This window comes from Plasmopara halstedii (genome assembly GCF_900000015.1).
Source record: "Plasmopara halstedii genome assembly, contig: Scaffold_2904, whole genome shotgun sequence".
NCBI classification, from domain to species: Eukaryota; Oomycota; class Peronosporomycetes; order Peronosporales; family Peronosporaceae; genus Plasmopara; species Plasmopara halstedii.
This window is the reverse complement of record NW_020189809.1, coordinates 1,287,967-1,308,721: the sequence shown is the minus strand read 5'-3', so window position 1 is coordinate 1,308,721 and position 20,755 is coordinate 1,287,967. Positions and strand designations below refer to the sequence as shown.

The window sequence follows — 20,755 nt, the reverse complement described above, 5'->3', positions numbered from 1 at the left end:
TAGGTCACCGACCTCTCGTTCTATACTCAGAACAAGTACGAGTTTAGCGGATCGCAATTCGCTTACTCCAAGAGTAATCATTGCCATAACCCAAGGCTAATTAACTGTTCGGTTTAAATTCAAAACTGACTTTATTTATCTTTATCTGCGGCAAAGCCGCCTGATATTAAATGCATAGATTTTCCCAAAAATATGTATAGAAAAACCTTAATGAATGTGTAACTACTGGCTATCCAGCCCCGTCCCGTATTCTTGTTTGGGTGTGGTCACACCATACACATCTGGTGTGACACACACCCATGTTACCAGGGTATGTGTAACCCTGTTACAGATACCTAATGCAAGTTCGACTCATGATCAAAACATCTATGCCGGAACAGGACGAAGTTGCAGATGGAAAAGCGTTAACGAGACAATTATTTGTTATGAATAGCCGCTTAGCATGTAGACTGTCAATAAACAGATCGTTTGATTTATCAAATCAATCTCCTTCTGCTGTTTTCTTCTCCCCGACAAGTGTTGCTTACACTACACTTTGTTCTCTGCGCACAGACCGGCTCTAAGCTCAAATTTCGTTTGATATTCTACTGGCCACTTAACCAAGAAGGCACGGCTGAACTTTAAGGCAGTTTTAATCAACAAGATGAAAAACAGCATCTTAGATACAGCTTCGAACGAGCATGGCAATTGACGGACAGTTCACTTATAGTGGTATCAATTTGTCAAGCCAATATAATTCTATTGACGTCTATTTCCTATCCATACAATAGCGTAAAGGTGCTCGAGTCAATAAAAGCTCATATATTATACTATAGGCCGACCAAAACACTGGAGGCGAAGGAATTCTTATCTCATCAAGAGCAAATCGTTTAGATTGATGAGACACATATGCTGATATTTTGCTGAGCAAAGTGCCAGCTGAGGACGTGGTAAAGTATACAGTCGGTCTCACTGTTGGCGTCAGGAGACACGTGACAAAAAACGTAGTATTAGTCTGAGGTGTGATTGAGATCGTCCTTGCTGCTAATTTCCATGCATTGTAACTTTCGCTTTCAGTCAAGCCGCCTACCAACATTATAGAATTTACTGTCCGTCTCGAGAACTTCAATTTCATTCCCAATGCTTTAACGAGGTAGCTCATGAGAGGGAACGCAGGGAGTGAACTTTCCACCGTTTCATTCATTCACGAAATATTTTGTAGAAATGGGGCGAACACCATACGGTAGACAAAATGGTATGTGCGTTTTATCAGAAATGGGGAGATATGAGTTTTGATACCTCAAACAACTATATTTTCTACTTGACTTATGCCATTATAAAACGAGGATTTATAATGAGGTCATCAGCATCAAAAATATTTTCAACTTTGTGCTGACTGCGATGGTATTGGCATTCATCATTTCCAAATGTCAAGCGATCAGAGCGTATGAATTCCAAATGAATCAGTAAATCAAGATGATTGATAAATTTATCTAGACTCACCGCTTTTTTTTGTATAGTAGGATTTTCCAATTTTCTGTTTTACCTTAACAGTCAATCAATGTCCGACTCTTCTGTTAAATGAGATATCGAACCTTCATTTAACAATCTGGATCTTCTAACAGCGAAAGTTGATTTGATTGAGTAGTAATTTATTGTTGTTCATTTATCCCAAATATTAGTCAAACTAATTCGGATGGATGTCTTTCTTTTTTATGCCCGTGATCAAGCTGAAAAAATCTCACTTCTCCATTATTAATTGACCGGATGGTGCAGCAGTACTCATACTCGAGGTCACCTGACCATCCATATGCGCTAGAAATGCTGCCTCTACCCAGGAAAGATCGCGACAACCTCTTTAGTGAGGCAAAGGCAACTTACCAGTCGCTGTTCCCCGCGGTTAAAGCGGCAGTGCGACTCGGAAATGATGGAGAAATCTTTACCTTAGCGCAACGTAGTGAATGTGACTACAAGTCCGTAGCCATGTGGACGACTTCAGTGGTGTATGGCACGCTGGAAGAGGTGGCTGATTTATACTTGGATCGGAGTGGCCGTGTGCCCATGAATTTAGACTCGGCACGTTCCAGACGGCTGTACGAGATTGTGAGTCCCTCCCGTAGCAAGCCTTTGCACTGTGTTTCCATGCGCTGGTCCCTTTGGAAGCCTCCGTCCAAGCTATCGAACGGCCGAGACGTCTGTTTTCTCGAATATATGGATTCTTTCGTGGATTCTAAAACAGGCCGTCGTGTTTGGGCGCGCAGTATGCGTTCAATCAATCACTTGTGCTGTCCGGCATCACAACATCCTGACGGACCGATACGCACGTACATGCGAGTGTCTGGTATGATCTTGCGTGAGACCGATCATCCTAACGTTTTAAAACATGTAACGTTTATTCATATTGACAACAAAGGCGCTTCTAATTGGGTCGCACAACAAGCTATTGTTGCTACGAAGAAATCGGCGGATTGTCTCAATCATGTGCTAAAGATAATGCGTCAACTAAATGTTCGACAAGTTCTCGGCTCTATCGGCTCAAACGCTACCGAAAACGACAGGAATCGCGAGTGCAGGTCTTGTGGTGATCGCACGTCAAGGTGGTCGATTGCCAAACGATGTCGCTTTTGTGAAAACATTTTGTGTAAAAAGTGCGTGGACATTCGTTACCGCCGCTTCGACGCAAGTGGCACAAACCATCGCATTTGCCTCCCATGTGCTGTCAGCACGGGCCCGGTAAAATTTACAAATCACAGTTTAAATCTTATCGACTACAACCAGCGCTGCAGATACAAAACTCAACCTCGACATGACACCGTGATTGAGAATCGAGACTTGTTCGATACAGCACGTAATGGTGAGTTTGATGATCATTAATAGTATGTATAACTACTCGATCTTAAGTTTGTATCTTATGATGACAGCTTCATCAGAGCGAAACCGCCATCAATTTTATGCGACGCAGACCAGCGGATGCTCAAAATGCTCGACAAGTATGACAGAATCCTTTGGCGGTAGTTCAATTGAAGGCCGCCGCTTTGCGGCCCATTCAAATGTCAGCAATCGACCTCTCTTCAGCCTGACCGGTGGCGGTGTGCCAATCAGTTCGGCCACCAGGATGCGATCTGCCGCGCACGAATGGGACCCTCTGTACCCAGACACGCATTTGTTTACACTGGATGCTAGAACGAAACCGTTCCGCGGAGAGCCTATCGATTTGTCATATCTGGATGAGTTAATAACGCCTCGTGCTGGAGCCACGAGGCGTGCAGTCGGTCTACTTGAGAACTTAACCTATGTATGAATCTGAAAAATTGTTCGGATCTGCAAAAATAAGATCTTTGTAAACTCCGTAGTATCAAATTGAAAAAGCCATCAATTAACAACATGTGTTCCATTTTACTCAGCACATATGATGTGAATGTGACATTACAAAGGGACCTTGAGCATAGATAAATATCCGATATCCGACAAATATTATGAGATCCTATGTTTTATAGCTTTTAAGTGGTCTAAAGCAATAAAAAAGGTTAAGCCACCAAAAACGTACACGGATGCTTGCTTTCCATCCCTCGACAACAAACGAAAAATGGCAAATTGTACATCACAGGAAGATGCCCTTGAACTAATATCTCTCTACTTTGTGTGAATAGGAAGAACTCTGTCAGAAAGTTACTTCGATCGGTCTTTGCCTTCGGTAGTGCGCGAGTGGATAACGTCTTGAGACGGTTAAGCTTATCTCGTTCTTGTTTCTCAAGCAAAGTGGCACCGACGAGGCCTTGATGTGGCAGCAAAATTATGATGGATATGATAGAAAGCAATACGTCTTCGTATTCTTTCAGGCTTGCTGGGTTCCATAAATACTGCGTTGTATCGGTCAAAACACATTGAAAGGCTGCTAAAGTCTCGCAATATTAAAACTTGGAGCTCCTAATCCTGGAGTCGGAAGTTTGGCCAAGAAAAGACATACAGCTGGAACGTTTGCGCTTCAGTGCGTCTTGCCAAATTTACATCAATCTTTACATAATCATGTTTGCATGTTACTGATTGAAGCTTACAAGGCATCATTTCAACAGTTCATTACATCGCGAAAGAATAATCTAAAATGATCGATGTCAACTTTACTTCTTGTGGTATTTGTACATTGGGCAATGCATGTATATGTGTCCATAGTCCGAAAAAGTAGTTTGCTTCCGAACATCGACAAGCAATGCTGATATCATTGCACTATATGAATGACACCAGAGCCGTCTCGTCAACGCTTGTTGATAGTGTGGCAATATTATTGCGGCATACGGATATATAAATAGGCTAAAATGCTGAGTGAAGTCTAAAGGTTACTCTCTCATCACAAATCTCTGGCGTAAATACCTGATACACGCACGCTGAAGATGAGACCATATGCTGCTTTATACAAAGTGTCGGTACAATTGCAGACACACTTGCCTCGGTTATATGCAAACGCTGTTAAAAATGTTCTTTAGACACCTAACGCTAAGGTGATTTTCTGGATTATATTAGTTTGATTAAAATGCATGCATTCATGCAGGAACGACGCGCAGAATATACATGCGGTAGGTGTCGAAGCTTTAAATTGGCAAATCAAAAGCGTATGAACCCAACCTCTGAGTGTTTTGAACTCGAGTCAAAGTTTCTTCTGTACGTGGTGCACGAAAACCCCGTTTTAACAGCTGGGGGAATATCTGTCGTCGAAGTAAGAGGCTTTAAGCTTATGAAATCGGCAGGATATCTGCAGCTTAAAATCGTTGAGATAACTTTATTTTTTGAATGATTCTAAGCATCACTATGCTTCATGCATAGTACCTCTGACGATGTTTCTCACGTAACCTAGAGAAATTAGGGCCACTACTTATGTAGTCATTAAACTAAAAACTAACAACCTGCTCTTAAAGCACTACCGGTATACCAATAGTGACAGATTTTTGTGTTCGAAACACAAGGTTTCCATTGGCTGACAGTGTTGCTGCTTAAACTGTACTATTCACTCGGGAATTAAGAGAAGACTTTAAGATGGCTGCTAACATCTCGAAGAAGCGCAAATTCGTGGCTGACGGTGTGTTCTACGCGGAGCTAAACGAGTTGCTGCAGCGTGAGCTTTACGGTGATGGATACTCTGGAGTTGAAGTGCGTGTAACCCCAATGCGTACAGAGATCATCATTCGTGCGACTCGTACGCAGGAAGTTCTGGGCGAAAAGGGCCAGCGCATCAGAGCCCTTACGTCCGTTGTACAGAAGCGATTCAACTTTCCTGATGGAGCTGTGGAGCTTTATGCTGAGCGTGTGGCCAACCGCGGTCTGTGCTCGCAGGCCCAGGCTGAGTCGCTGAAATACCGTCTCCTTGGCGGTCTAGCTGTGCGTCGCGCTTGCTACTCTGTCGTCCGCTTCATTATGGAGGCTGGTGCTAAGGGTGTGCAGGTTGTTGTTTCTGGAAAGCTTCGTGCTCAGCGTGCCAAGGCTATGAAGTTCAACGAAGGGTACATGGTCAAGACTGGTAATGCATCGCAGGAGTACGTTGACACTGCTGTCCGTCACGTACTGATGCGTCAAGGTGTGCTTGGCGTCAAAGTGTCTATCATGTTGCCACATGACCCTACGGGTAAGCAGGGTCCCAAACGTGCATTAGACGATGTAGTTACAATTCTCGAGCCCAAGGAAGAAGTGTACCGCCCATATGTCGAACCAACGACTCCTGTGGTCCCTATCGCACCTACACCAGTGGATCCTATGTACCAGCCTACAGCTTAAGCAGCAACATCATTAATTTTAGGAGCGTCCTCTCTTCCTGATCCATTCAATTATTGTGAAATCTGTCGAAATGTTTTGTATGATCTAAGCATCTTAAACACACTATTCACCATATCCACCTAAAATGCAATGGAGAGATCTCTGTTACCTGATGTACCACTTGTTGTCGACGTCGCATGTATTGGGACGCAAAATGCAGCATTCTCAGTAGGATAGCCTTCGCTGCGAGTTGGGAGTATCTCAACGAAAAATTTATGATGAATAAAAAATTGCAATGTAGCATGAGATAGATGTCATGATGCAGTAAGCCAAAGGCAACACTGATTTGATAGACGAGGGTACATGTTGAAACTGCAAGATTTAGCGTCGACGCTATTGTTGATAAAGTCGGACATGATATGACGTCAAGAGCACAAACACTACAAGAGGCTTTCAAAGAAATGGCATTTATTCATTAAATTTTCTCAATGTGAGCTAAACGATAGTATCTTAAAGGCCGAAGCACTCAGATTAGAATTTCAAGAGATGTCTTGTAATAAAGAAACGATTTCTTGATATCCGCGTGAAGTTTTCATACCAGCTACATGAACATTTGCCGCTCACGAATTTGTGCCGTTCAGCTTCCATATAGTATGACGATTCGAGTAGGGTCAAGTAGTTCAATGAAGCCAGTAAGCATTGCGTCGAGCTGAAATGCAACCGAAAGCATGGCCAGCGAGATACCATAGTTCAATACTTTTCTAAAGCATCACTAACAACGCTACAACACGCAACAACTCAGTATTTCAGATCAGGGCAGAGACGACACGCTTTGATGTCCCCAGTACGTACATCTTGCCAATTTTACAGGTCGACCACGTCTGTTATGCGTTCCATAAAGGTCCTCAAGCACTAAGACAACACACTTCATTTTGCTACTGGGATAGTGATTCCGAAAATTTGTCACATTGTTCATTCTTGAAAACCCATGACATTGCTGCGACGTCAATCAGTCATGCTGGCTACTTTATTACTCATTCATGGTACAGACAGCTCGTTTGCAACAGTCTTTAGAGCAGTGGCGTTCTACGAGGACAGCGCATGTTTTCAAACACCTTTGAATATGCAAGTCTCGAATCTGTCGTCGATCTGTAGTCCTCAAACTTGCATTCGCATTGAATTTGGCGCTAATCTGTACTATTACACAACAGTGTGTATGGACACGAGGACAAATTCGCATGCGTACATTGCAGCAGCATTCAAGGGTACAAGACACATCGTCCTTGATCGATTCAAAGAGCCTAATTGCAGTAGTGAAACATACATAGAGACGCATGCGCTGCAAGATATGGCACACTGTGTACCTTACGCAATTTCATCCGTTTCACGAGCACAGAACGCCTCAGCTATCGCTACAATCATTGATGATGACGCCGTCAACGTGCAGTTTTTTTCCTCCAGCAATTGTAGTGTACAACCTGAATATATTGCTTTACCAGACAAGACGAACGTGGCGTCACACAACTGTTACCAGGCCAGTCGATTCTACATCAGCATTGACTCAAACTCATCCAGATCAAGTTCATTCAGTGATGGCATTCCGTATGCATCAACATCAAATACAACCATCAAGCCGTACAGTTCACATCGAACCGTGCAAAGTTTTGCCAGTACAACCTTTGTTGGCGCAACCATCGCAGTCTTGCTACTTGTGGCTATTGGCTTTGTCACGTGGAAGAGGCAGTCGAGCAAACAGACATCGCAAGGTGCACGAGATACAGACCTTCAAGACAGTGTTGCTATGCTGGATACCGATGATATGGTATACTTATCCAAGCCGCTACCCGGCCGTACATTCTTACCTCAAAACGGTCGTACGTACACTTCATTTCGAGAGCAAATGACCACACAATTGTTTGCTCCTCCGCTTTCAAGCTTTGGTTCAAGCTTTCAACGCTCTGAGGCTAGCTTTTTCACTTTAAAGGCTCAGACATCGACACGAATACGTCCATGGGAAGATGATTTTGTCGTCGCAGCCCGTATTCCACGTGATAAAGTTGTGGTCGTACAATTATTAAGTCGTGGAGGTTTCGGCGTCGTCTACTCAGGACTATACAATGGTCGACGAGTAGCTGTTAAGATGCTTTTACCAGACACTCGACGCAATATTTCTCACGTGATTGACTTATTGGCCGAAGTTAAGATGATGGCATCGATGGAACACGCTCATATTGTTGAGTTTATTGGTGTCGCATGGGATTCTCTGGCAAACATGTGCGTCGTATCGGAATTTATGGCTGGAGGCGATTTGCAAGCTTTGTTACGAGCGTATAACGAGCAGAAATATCCAATGGGTTTTAGCAGAGAAAAACTGAAGATTGCACTTCATATCGCTCACGCTCTGACGTATATGCACTCATTAGATCCACCAATTATCCATCGGGACCTGAAATCCAAAAATGTACTGCTGAGTGAAAATAATGATGCAAAGCTCACAGATTTCGGGACGTCAAGAGAGCGAGTGAGCGAGTCAATGACTGGTGGAGTCGGGACATGCTTGTGGATGGCACCGGAAGTGATGATTGGCGATCGTTACGATGATAAAGCAGACATGTTTTCGTTCGGAGTCGTCTTGTCGGAGCTAGACTCCCACTTGTTGCCGTACTGGAATGTCAAAGATCCGACGGACTCGACTAGAAAAATGCCTGAACCAGCAATTTTGCAGCTGGTGGCCTCCGGAAAGCTTCATGTTGAGTTCTCAAACGAGACTGTGAAAGAAATTGTCGAGCTAGGCTCTGCATGTGTTTCCCTGGATGCTGCGACACGACCGACAGCGTCCTATGCGCTCTATACGCTTCACACGATACTAGCACGCGACGTTGAAACGGCGGCATAGTCGGGAAGTCGAGCAAAATTATAGTGCGAATATATTTGTTAAACTCCAATGCGAACATTTTTCTGTCAGTCCAACGAAGCGCAGTTGTCACAGCTCAAAGCGGTTCAACTAGGTGTGGCAGCAGAACTCCATTAAATAATCGTTTGATATCCTGGGTCACAAGGTCCAGAACCTGATTAAAGCCATGCTTTAATACTTCAGCAAGTTCCGCTGAGTTCACAGTACTAGATTTACGACGAACAAAACGGAGCATTCGCAAGACTCTGTCCAGAGCTCGATTTTCTACCTCGACTAAGATGCGCGAGTAAATTGCATCGAATGCAGCCGAACGCGCTGGATCGATGTTGACAGAAGATTTGCTCCCTGCGAGAGTAATCATTTGCAGACTCTCAACAAGATTAGAAAACAATACTTCAATCGGCGGTAGTACATCAGGTGTCGGCGTATTCACCATTACTCTATCGGGACTGCTATTTGAAACAACATCGGTCCTCGGGAGAGGAGCAACTGTGGAAGTGGGTCTACGCTTTTTCGCATATCGATCGATTTCTCTTCGGATTGTCAAAGGAAGTGAGTGGTAGACTTCCGAATCGATTTGTGACATTCGGATGTCATCCAACGCGTCTTCTTTTCCCTTGTCTTCGCCGCCCGAGTAACGAGCACAACGAGCAAGTTGGTTGTTAGACTTGGAGCTAAAAATGTTTCTTGCCGGATGTCTGCGACGTAATGGAGCTTTTCCGTTAGCTGGACGTTTTACTCGTGCCTGATGAGTAGCATTGGACGGCGCACATCGTCCGTAAGACGCTAAAATCTCATGTTGTACCGATTCAGGTAACTCGTCTAGCACTTCTTTGTCAATTTGTGAGAAAGTTGTCACTGCCAACTCATCCGTAGTTGTATTCCTATTGGCATTCTCTTCAGTACTGAAGCCTGAAAGTCTCCCAGTCATTGTTGGTGCACTATTAGACGATGCGTAATTTGCTGGTCGTTGTGCAGAATCGTCCAGCCATGCTTTGATAAGCTGTCCGCCCTGCTGTTTACTACTTGGGGCATCGGAGATCAACTTTGTAGCCTGTACACCCACTCCTCGAAGTTCTTCACACGGAAAATTAAATTCCCGTAGAAGCTCGATACAAATTTTACCAATCACGACTTGGTCGTCAGTTGCTTGTGCTAGAACGTGGCTTTTCGAGAAATTATCGCAAATTCCGTGACCCATAAACTTCGACGGCTCGATCGGAGCGCCTTCGGAACGTTTTTTGATCAGCAGAGTTAGACATTGAGTTCGCACCCTTAAGCTTCGAAGTCGGTAGCTTAGTTCTTCGCCAAGGGACATTAGAAAAGTCGTCGCATCTTGCCATTTTTCAAACCGAATGCCGAAATTAACGACTGCAGACACACTTTTACGCATACTGTTGGATTCCATCGACACTGGACGCAAATCGATCCCTCGCGCAAAATCATACAGCATTTCTCCCGACGCTTTACCAAGTGATTGCACAAGTTGACTTTTCGTCATCTGCGCTAAATGTGTCACGGTATCAACTCCAAGCGCTTCTAGCTTTGCATTTGTCTTGCGACCAACTCCGGGTAAATCGCCAACTTTTAATGACAAGACGAGCTCTTGTGCTTGATTCGAGTCAAGAATTCGAAAAATTCCATTTGGTTTTGCTTTCTTTGACGACAATTTTGCTAAAAGGACATTGTAAGAGACACCGACACTTGCAATACATTCTGTCTGCTCAAAGATTTCTTTTCGAATCGTTTCTGCTTTCTCTAACCCATTCGTTTCGCTTCCAAACTCAAGGAATGCTTCATCACAGCTAACGGCTTGTACATATGGCGTATGGGAGAAAAAAATATTATAGATCTGGAATGATACGCACTGAATTGCGTCAAATTCGTACGGCAGAACAATTAAGTCGGGACACTTTTCTTTTGCAGTGTGCATGTACATGCCTGCACAAACTCCTTTCGCACGGGCCAAGTAATTGCACGATGAGATTTCCGATGAACCTGCAGTCTCAGAGTGTGCCACAGCCACCGGGACGTTGTTCAATTCGGGCCTCCCTCTTTGTGCAACTGCAACGAAGAAACAATCCATATCCACATGTAATATGATGCGATCATTGGACAATAAGGGTGCTCTTGTAATACGTTCACCTTTGTATTTAGCTTGGAACGAGGCTGCTTGCTGCTGAAATGTAGCTTTCCATGTGCCAATGTGGTGTAATCGCGATTTGGCAAAAAAGTGCCGGACAAAGTCTGGACCATCTCGTGTAGAATTCGTACGCGACTTAACGCCTGAATCCGAAAGATTTATCGTTCTTGATGGCTGGTGGATCGACACATCTGATTCGTCATCTATAGAATGCTGAGATGCATCATGATTTATTTCGTTGGCTGGAGAAATTGTCTGATCATTTGATGCCGTGAACGTATGGACACTGCTTTGCGTTGGGTCAGTAAATCCTGTGTACAAAAATGACTGCACTGGAAGCAGTTTCTTCTGTTCAATGCTTTGTAGAATCCAGTCGGGATGAACAACCGGTAATGGTTTCTTTGCCTTCCTGTGCTCATAGTATATCAACCAAACTGCAATGAATGACTTCAACTTCAACTTGCACTTACTGAAGTTGCCGCAATTTCGACGCCGGTAAATGTGTTGCGATAACATGCGTCACTCGATTTGTGTCATAGTGTTCAAAGCCACCACCGTGTAGCAACATTAGCTGCCGGATATCTTCCTTGCTCGGAACTGTATACCCGTCCACGTATACATGGACATCTCTGAAGATGTCGGTTTGCTTGCTGCTAGACGTACTAGCACCTGACGACGCCAGGCGTTCATTCTGTCCTCGAAGCTTTTGTATTTTATGTGACATATAAGTTCCAAAGCTACCGTCATGGTGCTCGCCAAGCCGCTTGCTTCCGGTACCCGAATCGACGCCATCACCTCGGCGTCTCATCAATGAGCTATGAAAATAACGGTAGTCGTCTCATCCTACCATTTGGCATATTACACTACTCTCCAATCAGCTGCATTATTTGCATATATATATTGTCCAATCAAAGATCATTATCACCCTCGTCTGCCCGTCGGTAATCACAAGAAAAACGTCGCTCCTGACCAGTGCAATGGCTCCCATCTCGACGACGCTAGAACACGATTTGCTCCCGTGTGATGCATTTCTAGTGCAAGCCACTGCTGCCAAAAATCAAAGCCTTAGCACTCATCCCACGCCAAAAGCAGAGAATCTCACGGAACTATCCATGACGCTGCCGTCTCGCTCTTCAAACGACTATGTTGACGACAAAGCCAAGCTGGAGAAGATGGCAGCAGCTGTTACCACATTACTTGAGTGCATTGGCGAAGATCCACATCGTGAAGGACTCGTCAAGACGCCTATGCGTATGGCCAAAGCTTTATTATACAACACGAAGGGCTATAGTCAAAGCCTAGCTGACGTACTGAACGAAGCGGTATTCGAGGAAGATCATGATGAGATGGTTATTGTTAGAGACATCGATCTCTATTCAATGTGTGAACATCACATGGTACCATTCACTGGAAAAGTGCACATTGGGTACATACCAAATGGAAAGGTTCTGGGACTCAGTAAACTTGCACGAGTAAGTGAAGTCTTTTCTCGTCGTTTACAGGTCCAAGAACGACTTACAAAGCAGATTGCTACTGCTATCATGGGTGTCATTGAGCCTAAGGGTGTTGCTGTGGTCATTGAAGCTACACACATGTGTATGGTCATGCGTGGTGTAGAGAAGAGTGGAGCTAGTACTGTTACGAGCTCAGTACTTGGCGTGTTTAAAAGTGACTCACGTACTCGAAGCGAATTCATGTCGCTCATTCACCGAAGATAGAAGACTCTCGAAATGCAAGATGTCGCAACGGTGTGCTCAAACCAAAGGAATTGGTTACTTTTGCTTTGAATTTAGAAAGACGCTCTTCCGACAATAACGCTTGTAATAAATTGTTTTATTTCTAATGCTTCTTTCGTTGACAAATCACTACATTGGTGTTTTAGAGTAATCCGATTCGACAGCATGAACAAAAGCGAGATAGTTAATATCGTTCGTGGATTTGCGACCGTCACGGTGATTAAAATGATGCATTAGTATCTTAATCTCCGCAGGCTTAAGAGACATTTGCATCATGTCAAGAACAGCAGCAAATTGAAACTGAGTGACATGTTTGACATTATTGGGGTCGTAATCTTTAAAATAGGGTTTCAAATGAAGACGGCGGCGGATAATTTCAGCCCGAAGTCGTTCAAGGATATTCTTCACAGAATCCTCCATACTGTCTTGACAAACTTGATCATTTATTATATTTACGCCATGAGAGAGATCAATTGCCTCTAAAAAGGTTCTCCAATCAATCTTATCTGGATAGCGTTCAGAGCGAAAGTGTGAAGTCAATGTAAGTAAATCGGCTGCATCTAACACACATCCACTTCGATTAAGTGCAGTATGAAACTTCGCGACAGTAATTTCTCCAGACCGCAGCTTATCGCCTTCCACGAGAAACTCTTTCAAGCGTATTCGCTTGATACTAAGTTGACGTCGTATTTCGGCTAAAAGTTGCGATAAATCTGCAGCTTCTTCATGCATCCCTCGACTTTGGCGCTTGTACGCATCATTTGTAACTCCATTTTGGTACAATTCGTGTCGAAAAGCAACACTACCAGGAAGTTTTACTTTTCGAATGGCTTCACTGGTAGCATTCATTGACCCCCCAACTATATCAAGGGCCTGAAAAAATGCTCGATAATTGACATCACAAATAGAACTAAGCATTGATGTCGAGCCATTCGGGACTTGTTCACGAAATTTGACCACCAAAAGCCGCAATTCGGATGCTCGTGCTGGCAGCAATTTTAACATGGACAACACCCGTTCAAACTTGGCTGCGGAGATAAATCCCTGTTTAGACCGATCAAAGTCTTCAAACGTAGGTTTGATATCCATCCGCTGACGATCGATCGCACGTTTCATCGTCATTAAAATTCGCTTTACTTCTTCTTCATCATCCACTGTAAGATCTACAACACCATTTAACTGTCCTTCACGAGACTCTAACGTTGTTAAATCATAATTTGGAGTCTTTTCTAATCCATTTACCGTAAAAACACTCTCAATATCATTCACAAAGGTTCTCCACGCAATCCAGTGGCTTCCCGCCCTATCAGCCTCTTTCCACGCATATTCATTACTCAACATAGTCATCTCTTCACCCGATAAATGCAAGCCTGCACTATTTAACCCTGCGCAGAATTGAGCAAGTGTGATTTTACCATGGCGAAGTTTGTCGAAATCACGAAAAAATTCATCCATACGAATTCGATCGCGTTTAACAGTCTGCTTGATAAAGCGCATAAGCATCGCAATGGACCGTACGCGAGTAATCCCTGTGGTATCTGCAGACGTGTCGGTACAGAGCTTGGATGGTGCAATAATCTCCGATACAATGCCACCACGTGAAGACGGACGGCTTGCTAAACGCTGATTATCGTCTTCATCTACCCAGTGCTCCAAATCGTGACAAAACGTGATATAATTTATAAAACGTTCCCCATAAGCGCTCGAATAACGTCGTAAAATTACAGATTTTTCATTCTCATCCTTGAACGTGAGCTTGAACATGGCCATGACACGCAAAAATTGGTCGACGGTAATGTGTTCCCGTCGACCTTTGTCAAAGTCTTGAAAACTAGGTTTGAGAAGCATTCGACGCGTCGTGTAGAGCGTATGCAGACGCTGCATCATGTCCTGGTAAACCACTTTGTCGTCGTCACTCAAGGAGGCACGTAATTTGCGTGAGCATTTGCCACCCATGTGGGTTGAAGCCGTAGGAAGTGAATCAAGAATATCGTCAAAGTTGTTGTCTTGAGAACTCTTTTTACCTTCAATAGAGTTGCAGAATCGAACGTAATCCACTTTAAAAGTATCTAGCGAATGCATGATTCCGTACTTCTCAACCAATAAGGCGAAGTCGCTCTCACTGAGGAAAGGAAAGCACAGCTTGACACAGCGACGAAATTGAGCTTCAGTGCACTTGCCTGCCCGCAGCGGATCAAAGTCGGTGAAGAAGTTTTTCGTTCGAATGCGATCACGCAAGACAACATTAAAAAGCTCAGCCTCCAGCTCTTGTATGCCAACTGAGTGGTGAGCTGCTGCTGTGGAGGGCAAGCGACGTCTATCAGGCGACAAAGAAGCAGCTACTTTGAAGTCAGCATTCGATGCACCCGGACAAATGTCATAGTGAAGCGCACGATAACGCACGTCTAAATTGTCGCCATAAGCTTCAAGAAGAATATTCGTTTCTTTGGGTGACAGTATGACGATGTCAGAAATATTTCTCACAAACTGTGACCGAGTCACCTTCCCAGCATTGCTGCGATCAAAATCACGAAATACATCTTTCAGTACGATTCCTTTATTCATGACTGCTGTCATCAGCTTTTGCTTGACGACAGCGAGTGTGGTCTCTTCAGCCAGTGTAAGCGGCTTCGGAATATCTAATTTTACGGTCTCAGAGTCAGACGGATGACTCGGCTGAAAGGTTGGCTTAGCTTCAAGCCTTTTAACGGTAAACACCTTGTCTATGAGATCGCAAAAACGCTGATAGTCCACAAACGATGGATCGTCTGCAATTTGGTATTTGGCAATAAGCAGATTGATCTCAATTGCAGATAGATGCAGGCCACACACATCCAATGCACGCTTAAACTGCTCTGACTTGATCCGCTTTACTCGATGAATGTCAAAAGTCTTCATGAATTCTTCTAATCGAAGACGACGCTGCTTGCATAACACGCGAATTTTTGCCTTTAGCGACCGAAATTCAGGTAAGGAGTGCATCTTACAAAAAGATTCAAGCCAACAGATTGTTCACAACTTGAACGGGTTGAGCTTATTTCTCAATGTCTGACCGTAAGTATGCTGAGTCGAGTAAATTCTGCAAAAATAGCAATAAAACACCCACATAAAAATAAATCCTAGAGCAAAAACAACCCTTCGTTAATCATATTTATTGAGAATAAACGCATCAAAACTGCAGCATGTTTCACGCGACGACGCGATCAATAGCAGGAATATACTCGGAGAACCTAGTTGCCTTGGAAATCGTTATATCTGCGTACGCCGCCGTTTGTTCCACATCGACATAGTCAAGCGTCTTGAGTTGCAACAGCTCAAAGAACAAAGCAGCTGCTGTTCTACGGTCTCGAGTCTTTTTCGTGAGCTGCTGGTACGTGATCTTGTCTTTATGGTCTAACGATTTACGCAGGACTTTCATTACTTTGACAGTATGCGGGTGCCATTTGTGCTGCACAGTTGACGCATCTGCACCATCTAGATCAACAGCATCGCTTCGAATGTCATTGACAGCGCCTAGCTCAATTTTCGCATCGAAATCGTTTGTGTCTTGCATCTCTTCAGGCTCGAATGGAGCACCAATATCGTAATCTGGTAGATCATCGTCCATTTTTTCTCTATAGCATTTTTTTGTTAGCTGGAACGTTTACTTTGTGGTAAGTAATGACTAAAGTGATACTCACAATTTTGTGTTGTCCATTTCGGCAAATTCAAAGTGGTTTGCATCCTCAACATCCTGCGACATGGAGGCATCAAAGGATCCTGTCGTTACATCGAGACCACTCTGGACAAAACTCAATTAACAGTCAGCATTTGACAACAACATCTTGGAAAATAAGTGACAGACCGAACTCATGCTGATACGAGAGTTTGCGCTCATTCGTCGCGTCAGCTCCACATCTTCCACTTCATTCGACTTTTTTTGTTTCACAGTGAATGGAAATTTGCGCTTCTTCATAGTCACTTTAAACATACTTAAGAGTTCATCCGACATAGATGCCATACACGGTCGATGAAACATATCAGATCCAATTTGCAAGTCAAACTCCTGCTTCTTTCCAGCTGTTTCAAATATGATATCTCGTGCACGCGTGATGTCAGATGTGTCTTCCATTCCTTGTTTCACAAAGGCAGACGTGAGCTCTGTGACGGGATCTCGAGCAATTTTCCTCTTCTTTTTCGGTCTGTTTGTCTCAGCCTCCATATTTACAAGTGCGGCATCCAACGACGCGCGTGTCGACCCATTCATACTTACGTTAAGATCTGCACTAGTATCGTGAGCACTTATTGAGTCTGATAAGTTTTCCTTCTCCAGATCATTTTCAGGTATTTCGAATGGCATATCATGAAAGCCAGACTCAGGCTGCTCCTCATTTATCAACAGTGAGCTTTTGTCTGTTGATTTATCTTCCGCATTAATGAGACCCGAGTCGTTTAATGGTAAAATAGGAGCATCAGCCTCTCGCGCCACTTCAATGTCACTGACGGTACTCATATCCATACCCGAGCTACCAAAATTGTCCTCTAAATCAAATGCATGCCAATCTCCTTCATTTCCAAAGGAATCTTCCATTGCAATGACATCTGGATGAAAGATTATTCATAAGAAAAATATAACTCTACAAAGTTAGTAGTATAATTTTACCTCTTTCTGCAAAAGCGTTCGACCCACGATGCAGGTCTAGAGAATCTGCTAGTGTAATATCCTGGCGTTTTGCCATCGTCTGGCTAGACGCAGCGATCCATTCATCAAGCGAGGGCACAGGAATTGACCTGTAGAATAGATCATTTCAGAATGAGAAATATATGCAAACAAGAATAAAAAATATATATCGAAGAATTTACGTACTCGATTGAATAAGTGACTTCGGCCTCAAATTCGCCAAAGTTTGAGACGTTAATGGCGTGCGAAGACGCCTGTTGGTTGTTTGCGGGCAAGTCAACAATGCCAGGACGGAAGGCAAGTTTAATCTTAACCAGCGCTTCGCTGCAGTCCGAGTATAGATACTTCACCTTGCGCGAGTAAATGCGCACAACTCCAAGCAGCAAATGGCCAGAAACACGCAAAGCAAGAGGAACTTGTGGATTGACAATACTCTGCACAGAACTGTGAATGTCAGCCGTAAATATTTGCTGCTTGTTAAGCTTCTTGTCCCAATGCGCGGCGAGCCAGATCTTGCCTAGAGGACCCTTCTTGGCCAAGATAATCTGCGAGTAGAACATGCTAGGCTTAGTAGTGAAAAGATGAACTTTGCGCCAAGAAGTCGATAAGTACGATGCGAGTACAAAGGTTTTAAACTTAACAAGCAAAAATTATTATAAGATTTGATGGATGGCAATTTTAGTGGCAAAATCTGGAAATAATTCATCAACATTGCTTAAAAGCTGTGTGCTTCCTTATTTGATTAAAATTGCTAAAGAACTGTGTGGTAAATAGCATTGGACATGCAAATCGGCCGATTTTGCAAATGAAAGTATAATTCGCCTAGAGTTATAGAAATTATATGCTTCACATGCGCAAGTTACTTTGTCTGAACGATGTTTATTGCCGTCAGATACGAAATGCACTCGGCTGCTCAGACTGATTGGAAGCCCCAGTAAATTGGATCGGTCATGCGTTCCTTGATCTTAAAACAATTCGCTGTGAGGAAATGATTTTCATTCTGAAAAATAACATAGTTGGGCCCATATTTATTTTCTGCATGCCTGCAACGAATGATTAATAATAAATCAGCGATCATGAACTAAGATTCATCAGGTCTCATGCAAAATATTTCTGAACATTGAAATCCTTGGCTCTTAAACCTGTCTGTCAGAGTAAATGCAAAGTTACATCAATATCACGATACATGATGGTATGATGTCAAATCCAGTTAAAAATTTCGCAAAAATGCCATAATAAAGACTGAATATTCAACTATCGTGGACAATATGTGAAGCTTCGAGTACCGCCAATAAGCCTGTTGATACAGAAATAAACTGTAAAAGTACTGACGGTAACATAAAGAGATAGATCATCTAATTGAAAACGCAGTGCATAATCTTCATGCTCTATTCTGCACCAGTTTGCGACGAACGATTACTAAAGCCGCTTTTATCCTTCAGACAGATTAAAAACAAAGAAAAATATGAATGGCAAAGACTTTCTGTATTCTCTGTATTATGCTCTGTATAAAACAGTTGGCTCTTAGTTCGCAATTTGGATCGTATTCGGGCACGCAGCCGACATCTCAAGTAGCTTTAACACGTTGGCGTAGCTAAACCCAACGCTCGTCACCAGGTCAGCAGCAGGTTTTTCCTTTACCACATACAAGTAGTCAGCATGCGCATGAATGGATTTATTTACCCACTCGCCTCCGCATATGTCTCCGGCTGCAGTTATCTCCAGAATATACGAGTACGTCGCGTAAAAGTCTTCGTCCTGGATAAGTGGTCGAAATTCATCGGTAGGAAACGGGGTATTGTTCCAGAAAACGCTGGATACGACATAGATGATCTGCGTAGCCTGGTCGTTGAAAGGGTATTTGTCAGTGTTGAAAAATGACTTCGCAGCTTCTTCGGGTGTCATCGTCTTCTGTTCGTACACCTCAAAAGCAGAAAGTGCCTGATTCCACACGGTATGACCAGGGAAACGGTCGATGATCAGAGAACGTTTGAGCTTGCCTATGATGTTGGCAACGGCGATATGGAAGAACGCAGGCGTCACATCGCGATAGTTAGCCTCTGTGGGTCGGCCATACTGATCAAGTGATACTTCTTTATCATGATAACGCTTCCCGCCAAAGATTTTCGAAGAGTTTGCTCCAGCATAGACAGCCGAAATCAATCCCTTGATATCGTTCGGGTAAAATTCGACGTTGTTGAAGGTGATTGGACACAGGGGCTCTTTTTCGAAAATAGCTGCAGGCGCCAATCCTTGACTGAGACCAAACCATCTCGGAATACAGATGCCCATACCATTACGATTGGTGCATACGTCCTCTTCATCTTTGCAAGACGATGAACATGCAGGCTTCGAGTCGGACACTGAATAAAGGCCAAACGCTGCTGATACATTGTACTTCAATTCTGTTGCGTTCAAACCGAAAGCCATTGCATACTTTTCAGTTGGAGATGGTTGGTTGGCCTTCCACGGGTAGTTGATACTGTCGGCATACGTCTCCCAGATAGGGCCATTCCATGGTGCTTTTTCGAGTCTTGCCGAAGTCGGAAGGTCGTTGAATTTCCTTTCCAGCTTCACACCAAAAAATTCCTCCATCTTCGTAAGAGTATCACCCTCTGTCAAAGCTTCGAGTTTGCGCTCTGGAGCTCCATGTACCCGCAGTACAAATAGAGCGATGGCACTGGAAACGATGCTACCGGTCCTCATGGAGTTTAAAGTTGATGCCGACCAGGAAAAATTGAAAATGAGAACTGTGCCAGGGGGATTGGAGGGAAAATTTCCGATTCATAGTAAAGTTAATATATTATTGCTAAAATTTTGGACTGCCTTAAACATAATAATAAGAAAGTTAATAAAAATTGGGATTGCTACACAATTTGAGATTTGCAGTTAAGATATATATCGGTTAGAAGTCGAATGCAACATTCAGGATTACGATCTTTATTGTTAAATGTGTAGTTCAATCAGTCCTTTAGAAATGAAAAAGTAAAGAGGTGACCGTGATGCAGCGATAGGTAAACGATTCTGTCCATCGTAAGCTTGGCGGATCGGATGTTGCGAATTTTTACTACGGCGTCGCCTCGCCTCAATGGATATTTTCTTCTAAAACTTGTATGTATAGATTGGAGTCTGGTCATAATCGTCGAAATGTTTGTGCTTTTTGCTCATTACCATATGGCCAATCTGCCATCCAGCATATTTTTATCGTCCGATCCTCTTTTTCAATCTTCAGGTGCGTGCGACTTGTTCTTGGACATCTCGCTACAAATCTTATAAATGTACAATCTTGCCGATTTCGTTTCTTATGGACTAAAAATTTACTTCTGGCTGCACTTTATGGCAGATACTGCAGTAATGATTCTAGATCGTACTAATTGCACGAATACTACTCCGCATCTTGCTTTTCTAGCTGATAGCATCAGAACTGTGCTGCTTCTGCAACAATCTCGGCTGCTATAAAATCGAACATCTCGACGACGATTTGTCACTGGTACTAATTAATGGTGTACGTACGCATTGGTTTTTTGTGCATTGCAAATCGAAGGTACCAAAGTACTGGTATTGATGCAGACGATGGGCAG

The 20,755-nt window shown here is 43.4% G+C and overlaps 8 protein-coding genes across 8 annotated transcripts; 4 read left to right on the top strand and 4 right to left on the bottom strand.

Moving 5' to 3' along the window:
• Positions 1 to 1,746: 1,746 nt before the first annotated feature.
• Positions 1,747 to 3,280, top strand: PHALS_05694 (Zinc finger, RING/FYVE/PHD-type; the record flags this gene model as incomplete). Its single annotated transcript, XM_024719278.1, has 3 exons — positions 1,747 to 2,320; positions 2,393 to 2,833; positions 2,901 to 3,280. The coding sequence occupies 3 exons, from the start codon at positions 1,747 to 1,749 to the stop codon at positions 3,278 to 3,280; spliced, it is 1,395 nt and encodes a 464-aa protein (XP_024584593.1).
• Positions 3,281 to 5,007: 1,727 nt separating this feature from the next.
• Positions 5,008 to 5,742, top strand: PHALS_05693 (40s ribosomal protein; the record flags this gene model as incomplete). The annotated part of the gene is made up of 1 exon (XM_024719277.1): positions 5,008 to 5,742. The coding sequence occupies one exon, from the start codon at positions 5,008 to 5,010 to the stop codon at positions 5,740 to 5,742; it is 735 nt and encodes a 244-aa protein (XP_024584592.1).
• Positions 5,743 to 6,709: 967 nt separating this feature from the next.
• Positions 6,710 to 8,617, top strand: PHALS_05692 (tkl protein kinase; the record flags this gene model as incomplete). Its single annotated transcript, XM_024719276.1, has 1 exon — positions 6,710 to 8,617. One exon carries the CDS (start codon positions 6,710 to 6,712, stop codon positions 8,615 to 8,617), a length of 1,908 nt encoding a protein of 635 aa, XP_024584591.1.
• Positions 8,618 to 8,711: 94 nt separating this feature from the next.
• Positions 8,712 to 11,586, bottom strand: PHALS_05691 (dna repair protein rev1; the record flags this gene model as incomplete). The annotated part of the gene is made up of 2 exons (XM_024719275.1): positions 8,712 to 11,187; positions 11,249 to 11,586. 2 exons carry the CDS (start codon positions 11,584 to 11,586, stop codon positions 8,712 to 8,714), a joined length of 2,814 nt encoding a protein of 937 aa, XP_024584590.1.
• A 169-nt stretch (positions 11,587 to 11,755) lies between these two features.
• Positions 11,756 to 12,496, top strand: PHALS_05690 (gtp cyclohydrolase i; the record flags this gene model as incomplete). The annotated part of the gene is made up of 1 exon (XM_024719274.1): positions 11,756 to 12,496. The coding sequence occupies one exon, from the start codon at positions 11,756 to 11,758 to the stop codon at positions 12,494 to 12,496; it is 741 nt and encodes a 246-aa protein (XP_024584589.1).
• Positions 12,497 to 12,643: 147 nt separating this feature from the next.
• PHALS_05689 (ef hand family protein) lies at positions 12,644 to 15,496 on the bottom strand (the record flags this gene model as incomplete). Its single annotated transcript, XM_024719273.1, has 1 exon — positions 12,644 to 15,496. One exon carries the CDS (start codon positions 15,494 to 15,496, stop codon positions 12,644 to 12,646), a length of 2,853 nt encoding a protein of 950 aa, XP_024584588.1.
• A 205-nt stretch (positions 15,497 to 15,701) lies between these two features.
• On the bottom strand, positions 15,702 to 17,734 carry PHALS_05688 (double-strand-break repair protein rad21; the record flags this gene model as incomplete). The annotated part of the gene is made up of 5 exons (XM_024719272.1): positions 15,702 to 16,128; positions 16,195 to 16,295; positions 16,359 to 17,095; positions 17,157 to 17,284; positions 17,361 to 17,734. The coding sequence occupies 5 exons, from the start codon at positions 17,732 to 17,734 to the stop codon at positions 15,702 to 15,704; spliced, it is 1,767 nt and encodes a 588-aa protein (XP_024584587.1).
• A 964-nt stretch (positions 17,735 to 18,698) lies between these two features.
• Positions 18,699 to 19,880, bottom strand: PHALS_05687 (RxLR-like protein; the record flags this gene model as incomplete). Its single annotated transcript, XM_024719271.1, has 1 exon — positions 18,699 to 19,880. The coding sequence occupies one exon, from the start codon at positions 19,878 to 19,880 to the stop codon at positions 18,699 to 18,701; it is 1,182 nt and encodes a 393-aa protein (XP_024584586.1).
• Positions 19,881 to 20,755: the final 875 nt, after the last annotated feature.